The sequence below is a fragment of the Camarhynchus parvulus genome, chromosome 18 (genome assembly GCF_901933205.1).
Source record: "Camarhynchus parvulus chromosome 18, STF_HiC, whole genome shotgun sequence".
In the NCBI taxonomy this organism is placed as follows: domain Eukaryota; kingdom Metazoa; phylum Chordata; class Aves; order Passeriformes; family Thraupidae; genus Camarhynchus; species Camarhynchus parvulus.
Genome location: NC_044588.1, coordinates 11,707,969 through 11,731,303, shown reverse-complemented (window position 1 = coordinate 11,731,303; position 23,335 = coordinate 11,707,969). Strand labels below are relative to the sequence as shown.

The 23,335-nt window shown below is 43.7% G+C and overlaps 1 protein-coding gene across 6 annotated transcripts in view; it reads right to left on the bottom strand.

Moving 5' to 3' along the window:
- The window catches only part of CACNA1G (calcium voltage-gated channel subunit alpha1 G), a 147,118-nt gene that overhangs the window by 23,632 nt on the left and 100,151 nt on the right, over positions 1-23,335 (bottom strand). For 4 of the 6 annotated variants that reach the window (XM_030962177.1, XM_030962180.1, XM_030962181.1 and 1 more), the window contains exons 20-26: positions 22,482-22,550; positions 21,419-21,603; positions 15,008-15,134; positions 12,182-12,307; positions 11,502-11,591; positions 10,725-10,938; positions 2,313-2,464 (exon numbers count right to left, since the gene is read on the bottom strand). In XM_030962177.1, the coding sequence (XP_030818037.1) occupies positions 2,313-2,464; positions 10,725-10,938; positions 11,502-11,591; positions 12,182-12,307; positions 15,008-15,134; positions 21,419-21,603; positions 22,482-22,550 (963 nt within the window). Of the gene's footprint in view, positions 1-2,312; positions 2,465-8,221; positions 8,273-10,724; positions 10,939-11,501; positions 11,592-12,181; positions 12,308-15,007; positions 15,135-21,418; positions 21,604-22,481; positions 22,551-23,335 lie in introns of all 6 variants that reach the window. The other 2 variants (XM_030962183.1, XM_030962178.1) reach the window with 2 other exon arrangements.

Sequence of the window (23,335 nt, the reverse complement as noted above, 5' to 3'; positions counted from 1 at the left end):
CTCCAAAACTGACTCTTGTGTCATCAGTTACCCATTACAGTTAAAAGTCTTCAAACATGGGCTCTCTCTGTTGAAAAATGTCCCAGGGAAAAGTCCCAGGGATTCATGGAGTACACTTGCTGCCTGGTGATAGAATCTCAGGAGGGGCTGACATAGGCCCAACGCACAACTCACCCCCCTAGCAGCAGCACAGCCCCGTCTGGGATCGCTGGCGTGTGCAGAAAGAGCTGCTGCATTTGCTGGTCTCAGCAGCACAAGACCTCTTGTGCTTTTGTCAGAGAGCTGAATTTCATCCCACTTGTCCATTTGTGCAAGTGCTGGCCAAATGGCTCCTTGGTGACAGCCTGCCATTACTTCTCACCTTGAGCTTTTGGCAAGGAGCGCAACAGAGGGATGACATGCCAGGGGAAGCAAGTGCCTTGCATTTTCCTCTGCCCCCCTTCCCTCTGCAAGAAGTCAGTCTGGTGTTTAATCCAAGTGCATCCTGGCTGGGACAACTCTTGCACAGTCCGGCATTAAGATACACCAGAAGTGATTTCATCCCCAAAAGCCTCACTCATGAAGGAACACTGTGGTAGCAGCATCCTTCACAGCCTCTTAAGTAATGTGCATTGAATTTCTCCTGGCTGGCAAACAGGATGGTAATAACAATGTCCAGGCCAGTGTTAGGGAACAGGGGAGATGTGCTCACAGACCAAACCCAACATTTACCGATCCCTGAGTAGGAGAAATCATAGCAGAAGGAGTTTAAGTCATGTACTCTGCCTCTGTGCTACAGTTTAGCTTCAAGCATCCATGGACAAAAATCACCTCATGTGACCAAGAAGCACAAGCCCAGCTACCAAAGGAAGCTGTGGCTCTGAGCAAGCCTCCCTGCCACACTGCAGGGCACTTGGACTCTGCAGCAAATGAGCACATTTAGCTGGCAGAAGCAGATTTTGCTCAGCAGCCCTTTACTCAAGCCACCTCTCTGCACACTGCAGCATTCCCTCCTCTCCAGGAGCTGCAGCATTTCCATCTGGGGTCTCATCCCCAGGGCATCCTGCTATATCCAAAAACCAACCCCTTTCAGCACCAAGAAATCACTAGTTTGGATATAAATCTCTTTGGTACATTTGGCCATCAAATATCTTCGGGATCCCAGCCATCCATCATCCAGACCAGAGGGATTTCCATGCCTCAATTCAGCAGGACTCAAGCATGTATATGACTCTGAGCATGCTGTCATCCCAGCACAACCCAAGCTTGGATTTACTAGCCAGATGTTGCATACCAGAGGCTTAGAGACAAAATGTTATTTTTCTAAAGAAAAAGAAAAACAAAAGCCTGCCCAACATTTCTATAATACAAGGGAAAATATAGCTGCAAAGCAACTGCGGTAAGACACATGCTCTAGAATGACTCCAGCCCAGGCTCCTTCGCCAACAACCTGCTTCATCATCTAATGACTGAACCATGCAATGAGCCTTCCAGAGTATTTAAAGGTGACCTGGACAGACAAAAAAAATTGGCCTTGCTCCCTTTAACTTTTGGCTTGTGATAGGGTGGAGAATATTTTCCCTTGCCCCTGTCATTTGCATGTTTTAGTTGTTTGGGTTTTTTTTTATATTAAGTATTCACATCCTGTCTAATTTTAAAGAATGTTTCCTCCTATCGTGCATTATATTTATTCATTCTGAATGTCACTAATAAAATTAAGTACAAGTTATGTGGCAAAGGCAGATATTTCCCTTTCATTCTTATGCAGAAAAGACATCTCAGGACAGGCTGTTTTTATTTTCACAGTATGACAAAGACCCAGGAATTAAGCACACTAACATATTAAAATGCATGTTAAAGCCCAGCATGGAATCCAATTCCTGTGAAAACTAGGTTCTATGGGACATTGGGGATCTAGAAGAAACTTTGCAAAAAAACCCCCATTTCCCAAATTCTTCTATTCTTTTTCCTTTTTCTTTCTTCTTTTTTTGGAAGGGGGGGGGGGGAGGTGGGGGGTGGCGGAGGGAGAGGGTGGGTGTAAAACCTAAGTAAAATGGAAGATATCAATGATGATCAAATCTAGCAAAGTAAGCAAACCCACTCCCAGTCCCATTTTCAAAGTGATCAGTTTGCACTTAACTAGAAGGGAGAGGTGCAATGGGATCCTTGTATCAAAAGCCCTGGATTGAGCTGGGGGCCAGCTGTAGGATGGCTACACTCCACTGGCAAAGGTGGACATCTGACAGCAAACCTGGCCTTAACCCTGCCCAACAGCACATCCCAGCACAGCTCTGCATGTCCCCCCCATCTGTCCCCCTGGGCTGTCCCAGTACCTTTGGCTGCTGGTAGTGCTCCATGGCCATGGTGATGACATTGAGGCCAATGACGCCGGTGATGAACAGATCCAGGTAGTGGCTGGTGCACATCTGGTGAATCAGGAGGCGGAAACGGGAGTAATCCGAGTAGTAGGGCTTACACTGAGCTTCTGCAGCAGGGAGGAGAGTGAGAGGCAAATCAAGGGATTTCTCTTCATCTTTCTCAAGTCAATGCCCCCTCACTCTCCAACTCCAGAGATAATGAATTCTAGACCAATCACAGCAAAATACTGTCCTTTTTATTTCCTTTTTTCCTTGCTGGCATGTTACCATTTTTAATGGTAATAAAGATGAGCTCCCGTCATCTTATATCCATGAAACATTTTCAGTGGGACATGCTCTATACTCAGCCTTGTATCAGGGATCAGGGATGAGGTGAGCTGAGACTAGTGTGCTGCTAAAAAGAATTTTTCTCTGTAGGGAAATTTAAGTTAAATTTAAATTAAAATAACAATTTTTTTTTTCTGTTGATCTTAAAAGTCCCCAAAGCATTAGAAAACCCAATTAATGGTCATTTGCTGGGGACAGATTTTACTAACAATTGCCTAAAAACACAGGCCATTGAGTATGTGGTGGTCTTTGAATGAGAGAGTGCAAACATATGATGTTCTTTGCAATAAACTGTAGAGACAACAGAATTCAACACCTTGGCTGTCAGAAAAATGGTCCATAAATATACCAAGGAAAACTGATCAATGAGCCTTAGTGATCAGAAAATAACAATCCTCCATTTAGACAAGATTATCAAAACGCAGATTGCACTGTCCAACTGCATCCCATGTTTGGCTGCCTCAGGGATGACACATGGACTTTAGACCCCAAATGTTCCTAGAGATAAACTCATTTACTCACCTAATATCTAATGAGGAAATGCCAAGGCTGAGTATATAATTCAGTATAATTTTCAAGGAGGCATTATAGTGCAGATTGATGTGGAAAGGGCTGTCTTGAAAATGTCAGAGTATAATATTACCCTCATAATTAGATGATCAACTGGTTATGAAAATTATTGAGCTGTAAGAATTGCACAGTTGATATTTAGTGCTCCAGAGCAAATGTACAGTTCGATAGTCCAAGAAAAAAACTTTAGCAAAAATGATGCCAGGAAGCACAGGTTTGGGTTGCCCTAGGGGAATACTAATTTTAGAAGATTATATTTTGCCTGGAAATAGAGCTCACTTTGTCAATAGCCAATGACAATGCAATCAAATCCATAGATTTAAAGGTTGCATGTGCTCCCTGCTTCATAGCAGGATCCTGAAAAATCAGTTTTGTTTTTTTCCATAGAGACAGACCTTTCCCTACCAGCCCAGGGACCAAAGGGAAAAAACACTCAGCAGTTTTATTCTGTAGGGGTTTGGAAGGCCCAAAATTCTGTTTCAGTGTCATCAAATGAAAGGCAGTATTAATATTCACTTTCTGATCTGCAGTGGGCTTTAGGTGATCTGCACCTAAGTGCTAAAGCACAGTATTGATGAAAAGGTCTATGAAATTAATTTTCATGCTGAATCTATTGAGTGCTTATGAAAAAAAGCAGACTAGTAACTGCTGACTCACTCATAAGACTTTGTCAGATATCTCAGAATCTGCATAAATCTCCATAAAGTCAAGATATCTCGATCACATTATGCTAAATTATGACTAGCAAATTAACTAAAATGTTTGAATACAATTAGGTTAGGAATAGGACCTATTTTTATGAACCAACTTATCATCTTGGAAAGAAACACGATCGTAATTGGATCACTTACTTCTTTTACATTTATGTATAATTCACTTTCAAAAAGAAAAATGTCAACGTTTCTACCTTTTCCTGCAATGGATTTGCTTACGAATAATGACACTGGAATTTAATTTTTTTTCTCAGCTTTGACTGACAGATAATTCCAAATCCTACAGAATAGCACCAATGCTGTTAGAGCAGAGAGAGGATTTAGAGAGAGGTTGTAAATGTTCCCTGTGCAGGGCTCCTGCACCTGGATTAGCCAGTGCATGACCTTATAAGCAGGGTTGATAATTGTTCAGATATCTGCAAAGGCTTTTCCCCTTTCCACCCCCTCTCCCACCATACCTCCTGTTCACCTTGCCCAGCACCCACGTGTCCACAGACAACCCTCTCTAGATGCTGGTCTCACAGATGCCCTTGTAGCCTTGGAAAATTCCCAGTGATAAATGTTCCATCCTTCTCCATTAACTTTGTTAAGAGAGGATTTGGCAACCCATGCTTACAAATTATGTCACCACTCGCAACTCCAGTGTCCCCATGTCAGCCATGCATCTTGGTGCCATACAGATGCTCCCACACACAGGCTAACATGCTGCCTGAGGGCTAGGGATAAATCCCCACTGCGTCTAGGTAAGCAGGGAACTTTCTGAACAGATAAACCAGTTTTTACCATTGTGAAAATACCATTTCTTTAACTTGACCCTGCAGAGTTCTGCAGAGAATTTGGGATAGATCTGGTATAATTCCCCCTCTGCAAAGCCCCTGCCTCCTATGACACAGTGACATTTGTAATTATTGCAATAAAGAGCTTAACAATACCAACATCTTGGGAAATACAGACATCTGTTAAACTCCAGGTGGTGAACTTCACAACTAACACAAGACCACATTACTGTACCGTTACAATACACTGTGTCAAGAACAACAAGAGCTCTGGGTTAGTCTTGGTTATTACTGGAAAGGTTAATGTGGCTTCCAGGCACATATGGCGTTAAAGAAAGGCAGAGAGCAAACCAACAAAGAGGAATTGGCAGAGTGAGAAAAGATGAGGAAATACAGCAAAAGCCCACTACGAGACATCAGACTGTTGGTAAACAAGGTGTAAATCAAGCTGCTTCACCAGGGCTGGGGGCCAAGGCAGAGGGAGAAGTGGGTCAAATCTGGAGATCATTCCACAGGATGAACTTGGCTCAGACCGTGGATCCTGAGAGATCTCCTCCCAACCCAGGTAGGAAGGGGATGTTGCAGCCAGCTGGGAGGTGGTCTGAGCAAGTCCCACCTGCCCCTTCCTCCTGGGGGTGATGGTGGTCCTGACTGTGCTGGCATGGGAAGCAGTGCCTGGAGTGGGGTGCACTTGGTTTTAGCTCATCACTTCTATGGGCTCTCAACTTAGGTTGTATCGCAAGCTTCAGTACTCAACTCTTGGCACCAAGCTCTAGGATTATTATTGATCCCCTTGACATGGTCTGGGAACTCACCACTGTTCCCTCCTGTTTGGCTGGAAAGGAAATGACCATTGCTGTTGCAGGATAAATATTTCCCATTCCTAATCCCTGTCTAACTTTTCCCAGGCCAGGTGCCCTTGGGGCTCAGTGATCCCAGACTGGGTTTGGGGCACTAAACCCTGTAGTCCATTTTTCTGATGGTGGTGGAACGTCACCTGTGAAACATCACCAGTGCCCAGCAGAGCAGCACTGGGGCACCCCTGTTTTTGCTGGGCAGTGCCACTCCCAGAATCTCCCAGGGCTCGGCTGGTTTCTGCCACCACAGCAGGGAGTGGGACTGGGGCCACTTTCTTCCCATTAACTGCATTTTTTGGGGGGAATCAAGCTGAGCATGCAGCTCCAAAATATCTACGAGGAGCATCTGCCTCCTAATATAGCCCTGTCAAGAGAGAAATTGCCACTTTCCCTGAGGTGACTTCGAGCTGGGGCTGCGTGGGCACGGGAAATTGGAATTCACAAGAGTGGGACAATTCCATTACTGTCTCCTTCAGCTTCTTCCTTCTCCTATAATAAGGGAATTAACTGCTTTGCAGGTTTGAGTATCTGGAGGACAGTGGCAAACCAGTGAGCAATTAAACCCATGACGCAGCTGGATTTACAAAATGTATCAAGAATATTATTAGGTTAAAAAGTAGTTTGCACTGAAGGAACTTGTTTTATTTAAACACAGAGTTTTAGTTGGCTTTTATTGTACTGAATGGATTTATTTAAAAAAAAAGTGAAATGGAAAATGACAAATTATTTCCACTGCGAAGATTCCCGTTGTGATAGAATGTAGACTTGGAGAAAAAATAAAGGAAAAAATGAAATTATAAAATATTTCACTAAGCACCAGGCAGTAGCACACACGCACACACACAATACCATCTTGTCTTCACAGAAAGAGAAAAGACGCCCTCTGAAAGTGCCGACACGTGGGCAAGCTTTGGGTCACAACTCAGATTTCTCACTGAACCACAGGAAGTTCATCTACTGCACCAGGGACTCATTCTCTAAATTCCCAACAGTCAGGTTCAGAAATAAAACCCTTCTATTTCCTCATGTTGGTGCCTGCAGAGCAGCATGGTACATTCACTACCACTGGATCCAAAGAAAAGACGGCAAAAGGAAACACACGGCACAGGTCTGACAATTGTACACATCTTAAGGGTAAATGCTAAGAGACTTTCTGAGCCTGCAAGGAATAATGGAGGGGGTTTGGAATGAGTTCAGTGTCTTAAAAATAACATAAAATAAGACAGCCTTGATGCAACTCTGTAGGACCAGGAGAGGAGTCACAATCAAGCAAAAAGAAGAAAAAATAACCAGATCACCAAACCCAGTGAGAGCCCCTCCCTCATGCTGCCCCCATTTCACAGGAGAGACCAAGAGGCCCAGCAAGAGCAGCAAGAAAGACAGCAAAGAAATATAGATATCAGGAATGGCAATGGGAAGGAGATTCAGGATTTATTAAAGCATATTGTGATAACTTCCAACAAGGGCTTAGAAATACAAGGTAGAATCTCTGTCTCCTTGAGTTATCTCTGCAGTGAAAGCCAATTTTTATTTAATCAAAGCTCCCTGCAATCTAAGAGAGATGGATGGAGCCCTGCACCCATCTCTCACAGGCTGCAAGCAGTGGCAGCCTGTGCACAGGTGAGAGTTTTAATGGCACAATTTTTGTAGTGTATTATTTTTGTCGAAAATTGCAGCTATATTTGTTTTTATGTTGGTGCCTCTTTAAACATTCAGGCTAATATTCTTAAGTTATGAATTAAACAAAATGCTTTCCAGATCAAAGATTCTCCTAAAAGTAAAAAGAGCAAGGGATGGATTTGCAGCCCTGAGCATCATCCTGAGAAGGGGGCTGGGAAAGGGAAGTATGAGCAGGCTGTGGGTCAAAAGGGACACCTCAGACCCCATTAGTGTTGAGCCCAGCTGGTCCATCTCCATCAGCACCTGAAAAGGCTTTGAGGTGGTATCTTTATTTCTTTTAATTTACAAGATGCTTCATGGATTAATCAATGCACAGAATTTACACACTGGGCAGCACAATGACTAAATCCTGTGTCCACAGTGGGGGTTGGTGTGGGGTTGAGTTCCCTGTTGAAGCACTGAAGCTTTGCCCTGTACTGAATTTTACCCTGCTGAAAAAAACCACTCCCTGGAGTACAGTGTTTGTGGAGCAATAAGCAAGGGCTGAAGAAATAATGAAATATGCTCCCTAAGCTTTCCAAAGACACACACCTGAAAATCATTCAGACTCCTAAGCTGGTTGTTGGAAAGCTAAAGTCAACAGTAGAGGACCCATTTTCACAGTCCAGTCATTATTCTCTTCAGAAAAAAAAAGCTAAAAGAACGAAAAAATAAAAATAAAAAAAAGCCATGAAAAGTCTGACAGTGTCTTAATGAAAACCAGAGGGGAAAAAATACTGAATAACGTAAGATGATTGAGGAGTAAATTAAGGGTTTGCAAGTGTCAGTGCTGAGGCAGGTCTGCAGACCTGCAGCTCAGAATGAGATGCGTGTGCCATGAAGGAAGCAAACGAGCTTTGCACCACACACATGGTTTAGTGGGATGCCTCAGCCGCGGTGGCCAACTGTTAGTGACACAGCACTGCCATTCAGAGGGACGAGACGTGCCAGCTTCCCAGTACCTTGCACTGCACTGGCTGAGCTCTCCATTAATACATCATCCAGCATTAGATCTAAAAGAATGAAACGGCATTAATCACCCGGCAGGACACACAGCAAGACTCCCCAGTCCCTGTGGAGGTTCCTATGGCTCTCCGTTGCCTCTGCCAGCAGTGTTTCCTTGTGGGATCCTTGTGCCTCGTGGAGGGTGGACTCAGGTATATGTGAGAAAGGAAGAGCTCTTGTGCTTCTCGCTCTTGTGGAAGCCCAAGACATCCCCAAGAACCCCCTCAGTTGATGATGAACACACTGCTGAAGGACCATCTGGGACACTGCCTGCTGGGACAGCAATACCTCACAGTGACCACTCCTGCACCCGCCCACATCTCAGATTTCACATGCTTCCCCAGTTTTCAGACACCTGATTGGATAAATGCATTGGAAGAGTGTACAACTAAAAATGACCGTGCCACTAGTCAATGTCTGTGTGTATTTGACAACCCTAGGCTGGTTTGGGCATCTGGGATCACTCAGGAAGCCCAGCTGAAAGGAACCCCCATCCAGTTGCTGGCACAATTCCAGCCCTAGTCATGGTTTCGTCCGCAAGTTCCCACTGTGCAGAACAAAGTTAAGCAATGACATCTGTTGCCTCTGAGGGGAAAGCTGGACACAGTCAATTAAAACTAATGTTTCACTGAGCATGGATTGGGAAAACTGTTCTGAAGCGATTTGGAGGACTTCATACTTTACTCTTGAAAGGTTTTTATGGCAATTGAATACTCAGCAATATTTGATCCTCAGTAAAGTATCTGTTTATTGCCTCTTTAATGAGGTATTTCATAGCACTGAATGAATAACTGTATCTCCAAGGATGGTTTGTGATTCCTTCCCTGTGGGAAATTGCCCAGACTTACATCTTTTCTTCATCTAGTTCCTCTAGCATTATAAATAAAATAATTAATAATACTTAAACATCTATTTTTTTTTTCTACAGAAATATCAGTATTCCAAAACTGCAACTTTAAATAGCTATTGTTATATCCAACCTTTAAAATCCTTTTCTAACTCATCAGCCTTAAACTGTGCTTGGGAACTTGAGCTAAGCAAAAGAGCTTTCTAGGCATTTTCTTGAGGGGAAAAAGAAAACCCAAAAAAACATGCAACAAAAAAACCTCTTTCCATCTGTATCCCACTTAACTGAGAACAGTCTAATGGGTCCTCCAGTGCTCTTGAGGGAAGCCTCCTACTTTACACTGGCCAGTGAGGGAAGCAGGCTCTTGGCATAAACCTAAGTTTGATGGCCAGGGGCTGGTGTGACATATCCTGTTTTGTAACACGTTTTGTAACGTGTGAAGCTCATGGGACTAAAAGATGTGACCAAAGGAAATGGTTGGGGAAATGCTGAACTGAGAGAGGCTGAGGCAGCACTGTGGCAATGTGGTTCCGTGATTAAGCCTGCAACAACTATTAAACACCTCTTAGGCTATTAAAAAAAAAAAAACAACAAAAAAACAGACACTATCACCAGCTTTGGGAAAAAGCACCTAATCAGATAGCCTCTTAAACAGTCCTGAAGTCTGTCAAAGATAGAGAAGTGAAAGAGGACAGGGAGAGAGCAGGAGGTGGACTGACCAGGGAGAGAATGTGCAAGGCCGTGGACAGGAAGGGCAATGGAGAAAGTTCAGTCAGAAGAGAAAGCATGCAAGAAGAGCACCTCCAACCTGTGGCCTCTGGCTAACTTATTTAGGAATTATTCAACTACATTAAAATGAAAAGAGACTAAGAGACAAATGTCAGTTTGGAGACTTTTGGCAGAGTGGGGTCTTTCCTCGTTTCACCTGTAGAGCCTCCTCTAGGCAGGGCTACACACTTGCACATCTAGTTGGGAGTTGGGTTCAATTTGCACCAGCACTATTTTGTGTAGTTAGTTACTCTCCTTGTCTGGTTGTTTTTTTTCTTCTAATCTGTATTTCTCAAGCAAATGCATTGATATGTTTCTCTATGGAGTTTTAAAGCATTACTAGAATGAGATGGTTCTATTATTTTATTACATTCTTGAATAGCAGTGGTGCTACTGTGCCAATAAATAAACCTGCTTGATAAATGGGACAGGTAACATCACTCTGGCAATACAAGACTGTAATAAACCAAATAGTGAATCCAGTTATCAGCAACAGTGCTCATGACTGAGATTTATGATGCCATCCAGCACTACTGATCTTTGCAGTTGTCACTATTTGTGTAACACTGAGCTCTGCTATCCAAGAAGCTCCAAGCCTGATTATTATTATTTTTTAATTTAAATAACCCCCAATGGAAAGGTCATTGCAAATCATGCAGCCATTAAAAAGGCTTCCTTGGCTCCTTGTTCAGCCTAAAATGACACTATTTCCTTCATGCAAATTTTATAGCTGGACATGCTTTTGGGAGAAGAATTATCACCAGACACGAGACAGGGAGGGGAGGGAGGAGGGGTTTATGTGGAAGGTCAAGCAGGACTCAGAAAGATGTGGAAAGACTACCGACCAGCCATCTGTTTCTCCTTACTCCTTCTCTTTTTCTCCAGCCGGCGGAGCCTTTTTTCCTCCCGCCTCTTGGCTTCTTCCTCCTCCTGGTGCTGCCGACACTTGTGGAAATTCTCCACCACCACCCCCACAAACATGTTGAGGACGAAGAAGGCCACAATCAGCAAGAAGGAAATGAAGTAGAGGAGCATCCAGGGATTGTAGTTCATGACTGGCTGCAAAGTGGAGGAAGGCAAATTTCAACTGAATCACAAAAAGAAGAATGGGAACAAATTGATACAGCTGTGCCAACCACAGAACTCACAGCCCTTTCAGGCAGGCTGCTCTGCTCTTCCTGAAAATTAGAGCTTGCTGAGACATTTGTAACTGAATGCTCCTAAAATGTGTGTTGAGGACAGAAGCACCACCTCTCTTCTGCAAAAAGGACAGCAGCATCCTTTGCAGCTACTGTAAGCTCCTCATTGCGAACCTCTACATACACAAAGCACTTCTTTTCTCCTGAAATGACCAAACTGTTTAAAAAGTCAAACCATCCTTTGATAGGTGCACTTCACCTAACACAAGTTACACCATGATGCAAAATCTGTAGGGAAAATGTTAAGTACAAATCCAGACATTTTACTAATTCATCACATCTCACAACTTGGATTAAATACCACCCTGGATCCTAATTTCATAACCCCATTTGACTGTAGAAGCCCACAGTACTTTGCAAAACAAGAGCTAAAATATGTGACCTTTGACAAGTCATTTGTTACAGCTCTGCTGCAGCCTGTACCTGCTGGTCGACTCCCACAGCATCCAAGCCATCGTACATGATATCCACCCACCCGTCCTTGGAGGCCAGGACAAAGAGAGACATCAGGGCCTAGAAATGCATGGAAAAACAGTTAGACACAGTTGCACTAAACCTCTTTTACTTGTAACATCTTACTCCACCTTGCCCTTTCCTGCCTGATAATGGGATACTTTGATGACCAAGATTTCTCTTGGCAGCAAAACCTATCAATGCCAATGCCTGGTTCAGCAATGAACAGTAATTCGGAAACCACAGTGCTGAAGACAAAAGTGGCTTCATTTCCACCCTCCGGGTCTCTACTGCTCCCAGCTAATTAGTTCTTACCACACTGCTAAAAAAAGGCTGCGTTGCAGAGATGGCTGAAAATGTCCAGCTCTATTAGACAAGCCCTTCTGCAAGATATATTTGGTTTGTTATGTAGCAGTGAAGCAATTAAGTGCTTCATGAAGCCACATGCGCTTGTTCTGTTCCAAAAAGAAGTGTATGCCTGCTTGGAAACACTACCTTTGGGATTTACAGAGACAGAATGCTGTGTATGTGAACTGAATATTTACTGTGGCAGGCAGGGCCCTGTAAGAAAATCCCACGGGATAATAAGCCACAGGTTTTAAGTCAAGGAGGTAAAGGAGCAAAGAAGCAGATTACCGTTCTATTAATACCTGGCCGAGATTATCAAAATTATACTTGTGCCGGACCCATTTGTAGCTTGCTTCTGTACAATCCGATTTATTTGTGATGTTTCTGGTGTCCTCCCCCTGGCACACAAAAAACTTGCCTTTGAAAAGCTGCAAAACAAGCAAAGAGAGGAAGTGTCAGGGTTCAGTCCACAGTATTTCTATGCAGGTGATGAGCATTTCTCCAGGGTTCTTGCACAGCGCACGCCAATCAGAGCTGTCGAGGGAACTGACCTGATTCCTGCAGGTTATTAAGACTGAGCAGCCTTTGTAAGACACACATAATGAGAAAATGCATGATTTCACATCATTTAGGACACCCACCTCATGCATTAAGCTGTCGGGTTCAGTGATCTGAGACTCACCTAAAGGCCTTTGCTCCTACACTTGTTAGCTCAAGTGTAGCCCCAGCCAATAGCCCAGACCAGCTAATGGCTTCTTATCACATGTGGAGCAACTCTGGTGACTCTCAGTCCAGTTAACAACAAATGAAGTCTAACAGGGGCCCACTGTCAGCAGAGAAAAGGTGGCAGCAAAGAGACCCAGTGATGGACTAATCTCTGCTCATGGAGGTCACAAGGGGACACTTCCAAGGGGAGATGAGCCCCTGGGGGTGATGTTCGTGTTGAATCGAGACTGCTGTCAGTCCTGCTCTGCTCTCTGATTCTGGGTGCTGTGCCCCAGCTGTCATTAAGCTCTGCAGTCTGCAGAGTGACTGAAATTATTCCCTGTGCACAGCTTAAGGAGCTAAGCCCAGATGGTACTGGGTACCTGATACTGAGCTTTTTTCCTTTGGTTTATGCCTGGGGGGATGCAATTCCTGGATAGTCAGCTCCTTATTTATACCTGCATGAGGAACAGGAGCCTCCATGTGCTTAATTCTAGACCTGGTGCTTCCCACGCATGGAACAGAAAGTGGCAGGGGTTGATTACTGCTTCAGACAGGGTGATTGATGCAAGCAGGACGGATGGTATCATATCTCAGGAGACAGCCAACAAATCTACTTTTATTTGCTGACAGAAATTATTGACATTACTGTTGGAAAGTGGGGGGAAATGGCAACCTGCTCTCCTGGCTCCTTAAAACACCACTTGGGTATACTGAGAAGAGACACGGATGGGGTTTGATCTGTTGTTCCAGACAAATAACAGTCTAGAAATAATAGTGAACAAGATAAATTCACACACTACTCCATGGGTTTCCTCCAGAAATCAACAGCAGGAAAATGGTCTCTAGGCATGCAAAATTAATCACTGCTCAGCGAAATCATAGAATTTTTGGATGCAAGAAGTCTTCCCTGATCTTTCCATGGAGAAACACTATCAGTGGTAAGGCAGACTGGGGAGATATACTCCTCACAGAGAAAAATTTTAATTAAGCAGGAAGGTAAATAACTGGTTCTAGTATATTGTCTGTAAATATAACTTCTCCAGGAGCTGGACTGTAATGGCACTCAGGTGGGAGAGGTAACAGTGCTCCTGATAGGGTTTGGAAACACAAAGCTCAATTTGTAAAAACATTGATCCCTGTCAGTACTTCACAGTTGGGCACTTCTGAAAGGAAAAGACCCAGTGTTTCTTACTGGACTTGCTTTATCCACCTATTTCTTCTATCTTATTAATGACTATTCACACATGGGCAGCTCTACAATCAAAACAGTTTTGCTAAGAGGACACACCGTTAGAAACTTTGATGTCTGGATTTTAATAGATTAAAAACCTCTAGTTTGATCCCCAGCTTATATTTAAATGGAAAAACTAACTGTAAGTTTGAGAGATCATCTTTTTATAGAAAATAGCTCTGGCCTCATCTTACATCTAATTAGACATAAATATTAACTGAGAATTTTGCATCCTGAATACAGGATCAGTCTTGCTTGTATTTACCTCTGAATCACATCAATAGTCATGACAATTTAATATAAAGCTGCAAGTGTCCAGGGAAAGCATCACAATTAGCAGGGATGAAATTCAAAGAGCATACTGCAAGTTTTGTTTTCTGGCATAAATTTTCTCATGAGTGTTAGATTGTTTTATGGGATATGCTTAGTTTTATGAATCTGTTCAATATAATAGATGGATATTGTTATGCTGTAATGCTAAACCAATCTAGCTGCTGAGGTGGTTATGGATGGCATGATTTTCTTCCCTGTTTATTTTCAATGCTGTATTTATTATCTAAGCAGTATGTTAGAGTAAAATATTATATAAGATACCTTTCCAAAACAAAGCCAAATAGAGTTTCTTTCCAAAAGACAGCTGTGACAGATCAGATAAACTTCAGAAAGAAGTAAGCGTTATGTCAGAATATATTTATATGAAGCAATCTCTTCTTCCCAGGTAATGAGAAACCAATTGCATTGGAAACTGCTGCTGTCCCCCTGGGTTCCTGCACTCCTGGGACTGAGAATATTGCCAGCAAATCCGGCAGGAAACAGACTCAGAAATCTTTGTTTCTGCAAGCTTTCAGTTACACAAACTGTCAGAATCTGAATGTATCTCTAGTTCAAGGTCTCTCTGGAGTTTACAAGCCAATGATTTCAGCTTTGAGTTTCTATTTCCCTATCAGTTTGTAACCAGAAAAAAGGTGGAGGAGAGATCATAGAATCATGGAATGGGTTGGATTGAAAGGGACCTTTACAGGTCACCTAGTCCAACTCCCTGCAGTGAGCACAGAGACCCCATCCATCCTGACATCAGTTCGAGTTCAGAAAGCCTTACACTGTGCCATGCGTACAGATACCCTGACTTGGGGCAATTTGAGGCTTGTTATGCTTTCAGGATAAGTGTTGAGGCTTATGGAAGACTCACCTGAACTCCCAAGATCCCAAAGATTATGAAAAAGGCACAGCAGATAACCACAATGTTCCCAATGGGTTTCAATGATGACATGAGAGTCTCCACAACCAGCTTCAGTCCTTGGGCTCGACTAATGACTCTGTAGGGGCAAGTAATTACAAAAGCTGTTAGTCCTGTTCCTGCTCAGTTTTGCCTCCTATCAAGATAGAAGATATGAAGAACATAGCATTAGAAAATTTTTTACAATGACAAGTAACTCAAAAATCATGATGGAAAAAGCACTTCTAGAAGATTGACCTGTAAAGTTACGGAGGTCTTGGAGCAAAGGGTCAGCTTTGCATAAATAAAGAGGAGGAGGAGAAAACATACGAAGAGTCAGGCCAAAAAATTCAGCTGTTTTGCTTGGGCCATCCACAGACACAGTTCATGCCTGCAGCCTGTCTAGGACTACAAAGAGAGGGCCTTCCACTGTCCTTTCCTATACAGATTTAGGCAAGACACCTGATTTCCCTGTCTCAGTCCATGAAATGGAGCTGCCGCTCTTACACATCTGCCTGCACATCTGTAGCAATTACAGTCTGGGTTGGAAGGGACCTTTAAAGGTCATCTAATCCAACCCCCTGCAATGAGCAGGGACACTTCCTACTACTAGATCGGGTTGCTCAGAGCCCCTGATATTTCCAGGGATGGGGCATCAATCACCTCTCTGGGCATCCTGTGTCAGTGTTTTCAGCACTCTCATCTTAAAAAATAATCTGTTGTGTCCTTATAGTGCTGCTGTGTACAGGGACCTGAGCTATCCCTCAGACCATCACAATTTCTGCTTTATAACCATTGTACAGCCTCAGCTCTAAAACAGTGCTGTCCTCCAGGTGAAACTCCACTGGCAGGACTGGAAGCATCTAACCTAATTTCTGTTGCTCCTCTCTGTCTGGTATCACACAGAATTTCATAACAGAAGGTTAGATCATATCCCAAAGTTGAAGAAGCATAATGTGGACTTCATGACTGAAGAAAAAAAAAGCAAAAAAAAAGTAGAAACTGTACTATACTCTCAAGGTTAATATTGCAAAGAAATGACAAGTCTTGTGTGATTTAGAGAAGCCATCTCAGCATGCTAGGAAAGATGAACAAGATATGCAGCCTCACCAACCTGAAGATGGGAACCAAGAAAGGCATTTGAAGAGGTTACATGCCTCCCTCCTCTTGATGCCAACTGGAATTAAGCATTTCACTAGCTATTTCACTAGCTCTGTAAATCAGTTTGTACTGATGCCATAGAAACTGCTTACATGACTCAGAAGCAGTTAAATGCTGTGAAAGTCAGAGGAGGGAAGTGACTGTGTGTTTCTGGGTGCTGCTGGTGACTCCTTTGAACACTTGGCTCTCAAATGTGTCCCAAACTTCCCCATGTTCTAGTTTCTGCCTGGGTCTCTCTTTTGCCATGGGAGTCCTCTCACCACCTCTCCCGTTTCTCCCCAAATCTGGCTCCACCACCTGAAGCACTGTTGGAGTTTTGCTGCCTGGATAGGGTCCAAGTTCTCCTCCACTCCCTCTCCCAGGCATGGTGCTCACAGCAGAGATCCCCATTGACACATTCACACTGATCATGTGCGGCCTCATCTGGGACCACAGCCAACCTGCACCATTCCTCTCCTGCCCTAGGGCCTGCAAGTTGAATGATCTGCAGTGCTCAATGCACAGCCACCAGCTCTTACCAAAACTGTTGGGTTTAAATAACATCCTGAAAAGCTAAAGCTTATTTCCTTTTTTTTTTTTCTGGTTAAATATTTACTCAAAATGTCAAGGGTAACTCATCAGTTATCACTTTCAAAAAGAAGCAGATGGTGGTATTTTTATCTGCTCTCTTACCAGTGAAACACAAAGAGCAGATGCTGCTATTCCTCACACTGAGCATCTCTGCCAGGTGGGTGCTGTGGCTCCCTATTTCAGATGCCTCAGGTTTCCTGACATTCAGATCTGGGTATTTTAGGGAAGGAGCTGGAGAATGAGATGGCTGAAGGAGCAGAAGGCTGCACACCTCATGAGCAGTGTGGGGACTGGTCAATGTAGGCTGCCAAAGCTGCCCACAGGGATTAGCCCAGCCTGGAGACTTTGCTGTTGCTGCCATGGGGCTGAGAGCTGAGCCCAGCCTAGCAAACAGAGGCTGAAGAGCAGCTCAGTGTGCCCAATTCGATGAGTGAGGTAATGCAGCCTAACAGGCCATGTCTGAGTGCACAAAGCAAGCCTTGGGCTGGACAGGCTGAGGCTTTCAGCTCCTCAGATGGACTAAAGACCTTCACATGCCTCACATTCTTTGCACAGTTCTGGGTGAAATACAACACCTGCCAAACTACAGGTGGGAAACTGAGGCACAGGAGGAGGGAAGCCACATTCTCAGAGGTAGGAAGGCAACTAAATTCCAATTATTTCAGTGTAAATTAGGTCTTTCGGTGCCTTTAGGGATCCTGACTTTAGGGATCATGGACTTCTGTCCACTGTCACGCAGGATGGAACCAAAGTCAAGTCTTCTAAACTGAAGGTCTATCGTCTGAACTACTGAAGCATCCTTAAATTTTGGAGAACAAGGAAGGCATTTAGTCTCCAGAGATTAAAGTTGATAATTTTCTCCAACGGTTATTAAGAAATGCTGTTCTAGAAATAATAAAGTGATTTCCCCTGTGAGGTACTATTTCATATCCAGCTGAGAGGGAAAATAGGAGGTTACTTGTCTGAATTTGCAAAGTCATGGGCATGTAGAGGAATAAAGGGCTGAAAACCAGCAGAGTTTAGCTGCTTTATGTGTTTTGATCAACCAGGGAATTCCTCAAATTAGAATGCATTGGAGTAAAAGCTGCCACCAGTTTAGCTCCATGCCAGTGCTGTTTTCAGCACTACAGGGAGGAAAGACTTTGAAAAGATTTTGAAAAATAATAGTTCTTGCTAATGGAAACCTTCAGACCTTGGAGCTGCCTCAGACTAGGGGCCTGATCCAACACTGAGGCAAGTCTGTGTGAAGATTCCTGATATTCTCCTAAGAGTCTGACATTTCTCTAAGGAGTGTCAATGAAATTCTCAGCTTTTCCAGATTATTAGTACCACCTACAATATGTCAACATACAGCATTCCCACACCTCATCAGTATTGCCAAGGTCCTGCTGCTATCAGGCTTGTAAAATCTTATCTGACCCATACCTCTGCAATTTATGGCTGAAAGATGCAGCCGATTTGGAGCCCTGCAGTCGTGCAGGAAAAGGAGACCTGATAAGGTTCCATTCAGCACAATTCCAGTCTGTATTAGGCATATGACAAACAGAGAAATTGAAATGAGAGATTCTTTCTTCTTTATTTTGGTGTGAAGAAATGTTAATCCCTCTAATTCCCCCTGGTTCTTCTGGTCTGAGGATTCCCAATGCTGTTGAATCCCTGGTGTGAGATGCTCCACACCCACTGCCAGCTTCATCCCAGCTGGATCCTTACCAACATTAAAGCTTCCCAATGAGAACTGTCAGAAGAAGTAGCAGTACTTAGATGAGGCAGCAGATCAACATTAATGAAGACCTTCTTCCACAGATTAAAAGAAAATTAGCAAAGGTGATAATATGATAGATAGAAGAGAGTAATGAAATGACTACTAGACCATGATAGTATAAAAGTGAGTAATTTATCTGTGTGCTTTAGAAGTCAAAGCCTGGGCTCTGTAGAGAGTAAAACAGCCCAGAAGTCCACCCACATAAAATCTGAATACATTTTCAATTTTGATTTCTCTCGTATCTTAAGCTATAACACTTGATCCCAACAATAGCAGATTGAATGCATTAGGAAGGAATGTTACTGTATAAGCAATCCCTTTACTGGCTGAAACATCAGAGGGTAATGGAAACATCTTTAAATGTCATTCCTTTGTGAATTTATTTTTGGAATTCTGGTCATAAAGTTGGGCTTGAATCTTCATGGATTCAATATGGAGGCTGATAATCAATCATGCAATCAAAACCCCGCAATTGGCATACAGGTTTTTAAATGTCTGGGCAGAGGGCAGAACTGTGCAGGGTTTTGTGTACTGCATAAATCAATGGGGTGGTTTCCACAGGAGAAAATAAAAGACAGCATGGGGAAGATCTTTTGAAAGGATCCCCCTTCCAGGCCATCCAGTGGGAAAGCCAACACAGAGCACGAGAGTTGTCTCTGCCCTTGAGCTGAGTGTGACACACACAGCTGTGGCTTGGCTTCTAACTGAGGGTGTCCTCCTGCAGTCCTGTCCTGGAGTGTCCCCGGAAAGGGAGGACAGAAGGAGCCAGGTTTGCTCCTCTGTGGTGTGAGTGGAAAGTTGCTTTGGTCTCTGCCTTATGCCTTCCTGAAGAAAAACTGGCACAGCCTCCATGAGACACTTCACCCAGACATGGTAACTGACGCCACAGTGTGCAAAGACCTCAGGTCACCTGTCCCAGCTGTCACCCCGCGTTGATGCAGCTACAGATCCCAGGCTGTGCAGTGAGGATGTGATCCTTGAGCCATACGCTGAGCCTGCGGCAAAGGCAGCATGCGCAGCTGTGGGCAGAGGCTGCTCAGGCAGCCCAGATGTGTGGCACAGAGGCAGATGGGCTTCCACAGGCAGAGATTTATGACTTACTGAAAAGCCCTCAGTTTGATGGCTGCTTTTTCTTTTCCTACAAATCTAATAATGGGAGAACAGAACTGATCCTGAACATATTTAGGGAATGGGCTTGTTGCTGTCTTTTTTTGTTTCCTTTGTAGTAGAAAGCAGCATGTTGGCTGAAAACATGTACTTAATCTCTTGAGAAAACAAATCAAATACCAATAGGATGCAATAGCAATGGAAGACCCCAATCCCACCCATGCTTCAGATGGCAAGTCTTCCTTCAGTTACTGAGTGGATTATTCCCCATAACTGCAGATTATTCATGCACATAGGTGACTACAGAGGAAGGCTCCAGTAAAAAAAGACCCAAGTCCTGGCCAGGCAGCCCTACAGATCTATAAAGAAGAATACAGTGCTTTGACCAGGTCAGACAGGTGACTCCAGCAGAGATCAGCACAACACAAACGTCTCTCTTTAAATCTGATTTAACTATGGAACATCAGAAGAGAAAGTTGCATTCTACAGTTCAGAGAAGAGAAATCAATCCTTCTTTTACCCTGAGCCATCTAGATTATTTTATAGGTTTCTTAATATGGGTCAAAAACCAGCGGAAACAAAGGAACAGAGCAAATCAACCCAACCAGCAACTGGGCAGAAACTACCCCAGAAACTGCAGCTGTCATGAGATACCAGGGGACACACAAAGAGAGAAGAGCCTGAATTGGAGTCACATAGGAATACAGTCTACTCACATGGTGAGGGAGCTGAACTACCCCAATGGTGCCAGCTGTCCAAATAAAAATGATTAAAAGCAGCTCATGTCCTAAAACTCACCAGGTACAACACACATACACAGACCAATTGAACAGAATGTCCTTTGTAGCTGTTGAGAATATTTGAAAGATATGTATAGGCATGGCCATTGTTATTTAGACTTATTATTCACACAGGGGTAGTAAAACAACATCTTCTATCAGAAGCAGAGTCCTATTTTTCTGTTCTGAAAGAGAAAAATCCTGATTCAAAGTGAACCTTTTTATGGAGGAAGCAGCAGTAAGATATGACAGGCACACAAAGATGCTTTGAGCAGGAAGGTTTATTAGCTGCTGCATAACAGGAGCAGCAACAATGGTATTAAAGAGGAACTGCATTTAGCATGAAGAGAAACCCTCATGCCTTGGGGTACAGGTCACAAACAGATGCCCATTTATAAGAGGTTGGTCCTTGGGCAGATTCTTATCAGAGTGGAGCCTGTCCCTGGAGCACAGGCTACTTCCTGCTGGCAGAGTTGGGGGCCAAGTTAGTAGAACAATTGTTTTCATCTTGTCTGGGTCATTTTCGAAGTAAATGTCTCTCTAAAATTAATGGGGAGCTGGGGAAAAAAGCTTCTTTGCATTCTAGGTTAAGCAACAGTTGAGTCTCTGCTTCCTTAAAAATGATCTACCACCTGCTACTAATTTCCTTCTTTGTTATGAAAGCCATTGACTGCCTGAAGGAAAGGGGGAGAAGAAGCTATTAAGCTGCACTTTACACAGAGCAAATGAGAACACAAATAGCAGGGGATGTGTGTTTTAATGAGCAAAAGAGGCATTGATCAGTTTCCTATTGCATTTGGGGCTGGTCCCAAAACCCAGCAAGGGCCCAGAGCTCTCGCAGTTCAGCAGGACCTGCAGACTGCCATTGTCTGCAGAGCTGCAGGAGGCTGGGATGACACCGGTTACAGACACTGTGCACATGTCTCATCTGCCCCTTCCCATGCATGAATGTTAAGCCCTACCTTTGGCACACACATCCTTAGATCTTCCCCTGCCTCTACTTACCTCAAGGGCCGCAGTGTCCTCAGTAGCCTCAGAACCCGCAGCATCCCCAGGATTTTCGTGCCGCTGTCTGACACCATCGAGACCAGGATGTCGATGACGGAGATGAGCACCAGCACCCCATCCAGCACATTCCAGCTGCTCTTCAAGTAGGCTTTCTCCCCAAAACACAAGCCTAGTGCCACCACCTGCCCAGACACCAAGTTGCAACAAATTATGACTGTAGCATCCAACGTGTTTGTTGCAGTTAGCAACCTGCTGAGAATGCATTATTTACAGACACCAGTCTGTGAGTCTATTTGCTTCCCAGTACAGAAGCCTAATTAGAAAAACCAGCAAAGTGTTCTATTGAAAGAATTATGAAAATACCGCTGCAGAAACATCCCAGGTTGTCCCTTACAGCTAATGTACTTTTAATGCAGATAAACCTACCTGCACAAAACTATTCCTAACATTTTTAGCTCTGGCATAAAAAAAATTCTATCATATTTTATTCCTATACACTGCAGGAGAGAAGGTACAGAGCGGCTGCCCCAAGCAATCATGTACAAGCTTTGCAAATAAAGAAATTAGAAAAACTTTTCAAAGAAAGCGCAATTGTTCAGTGAGATGATTAGGAATTACTCAAGAGAGATTTGCAGCCATGGGTTTCTGAGCCTTCTGCCTCAAATCCAGCAAAGTGTTTCAATGTGCTTAAGTCTCTCCGTCCTCAGGAAAGCACACAGCAGCTTAGGTGGTTGAGGACAACTGGTTGTTGAAGACAATGGGACTTACATGCATGGCTGAAGTTAAGCATGTGCTCAAGAGCTTTGCTGAATAGGACAGGATTGCTGAATTCAAGGATCTCATTGCTCCTATAATGGTGTAAATCAAGAGCAACTTCAGTGCAATTGTTCTGATGTAAAATGTGCTTGGAATAAGGCATATGGTGGACATTCTGAGTATGATTCAGAAGAGGAAGATATACACCACACTTGCAGCTGGTGGACCTAAGGGTTTTGTGAGTCCACGATAATTAAAAACAACTAATATAATACAGGCACACTTATCCTCCACCTGCATTTACCTTAACTGTCATCTCAGTCAGGAAGATGACTGTAAAGATGTAGTTGGAGAGTGTTAGGAAAATCCGTTCCTATGAAAAAGAAAATGAGAGACAGTGTTTTATAGCCTGCTCTCTGCAGCTATGCATCCCCCCGTGCATATTTGGGTGGTTGAAAACTGTTCTTCCAATTCTGTGCTGAAACAAGCCTTGAACCGTTTGCTTGCAAAGAGGAGAAAATCCAAATATCTAGACAATAACACTGCATGGTTCAGGGCCGCCAGTACCCGGCTCTGTGTCAGCACCATGGACAGAGACAACGGCCAGCACCTTCCCCCCCAAGCCTTCCCATTTGCCTCCAAATCCTCCCTAATTTCTCCCAAATTATCCTCCCCCTCGTAGCGGAAACAGGGAGATGTTCCCTCCTTGAAACGTGCTTGACAAATCTCTACCTGCCTCTCACCTGCAGAAATCACTGCATTGTGTAAATATCACTGAGATTCCAATTCTCCCAGAAATTAAGTCAATATTAGTGACAGAGCTGTGAGACAGCAGGACTCGTGGGATACTGAACTGTAGCTGGCATGAGTTATTACAGCTCCTGCAAAGCCAGCAAAGCTCTGGGGTTTTATGCCAGCTGAGACTTGCCCCCAAAAGGTCGATTCTGTTGCCCAAAACCACAGTCTAGACCTGGCATGAAGCCAAACAGCCTCATTTCCCAGTCCCTGCACTATCCACTAGACTGTGCCCTCCTCAGCGCCACCACTCAGTAAGAGCAGCTAGTGATTACAGATGAGCCCATGGACTGGTTCCCTATCCATAGTTACCAGAAACCTTTATTTTTAATGATGATTATTAAATAAATTGCACTTTACCCT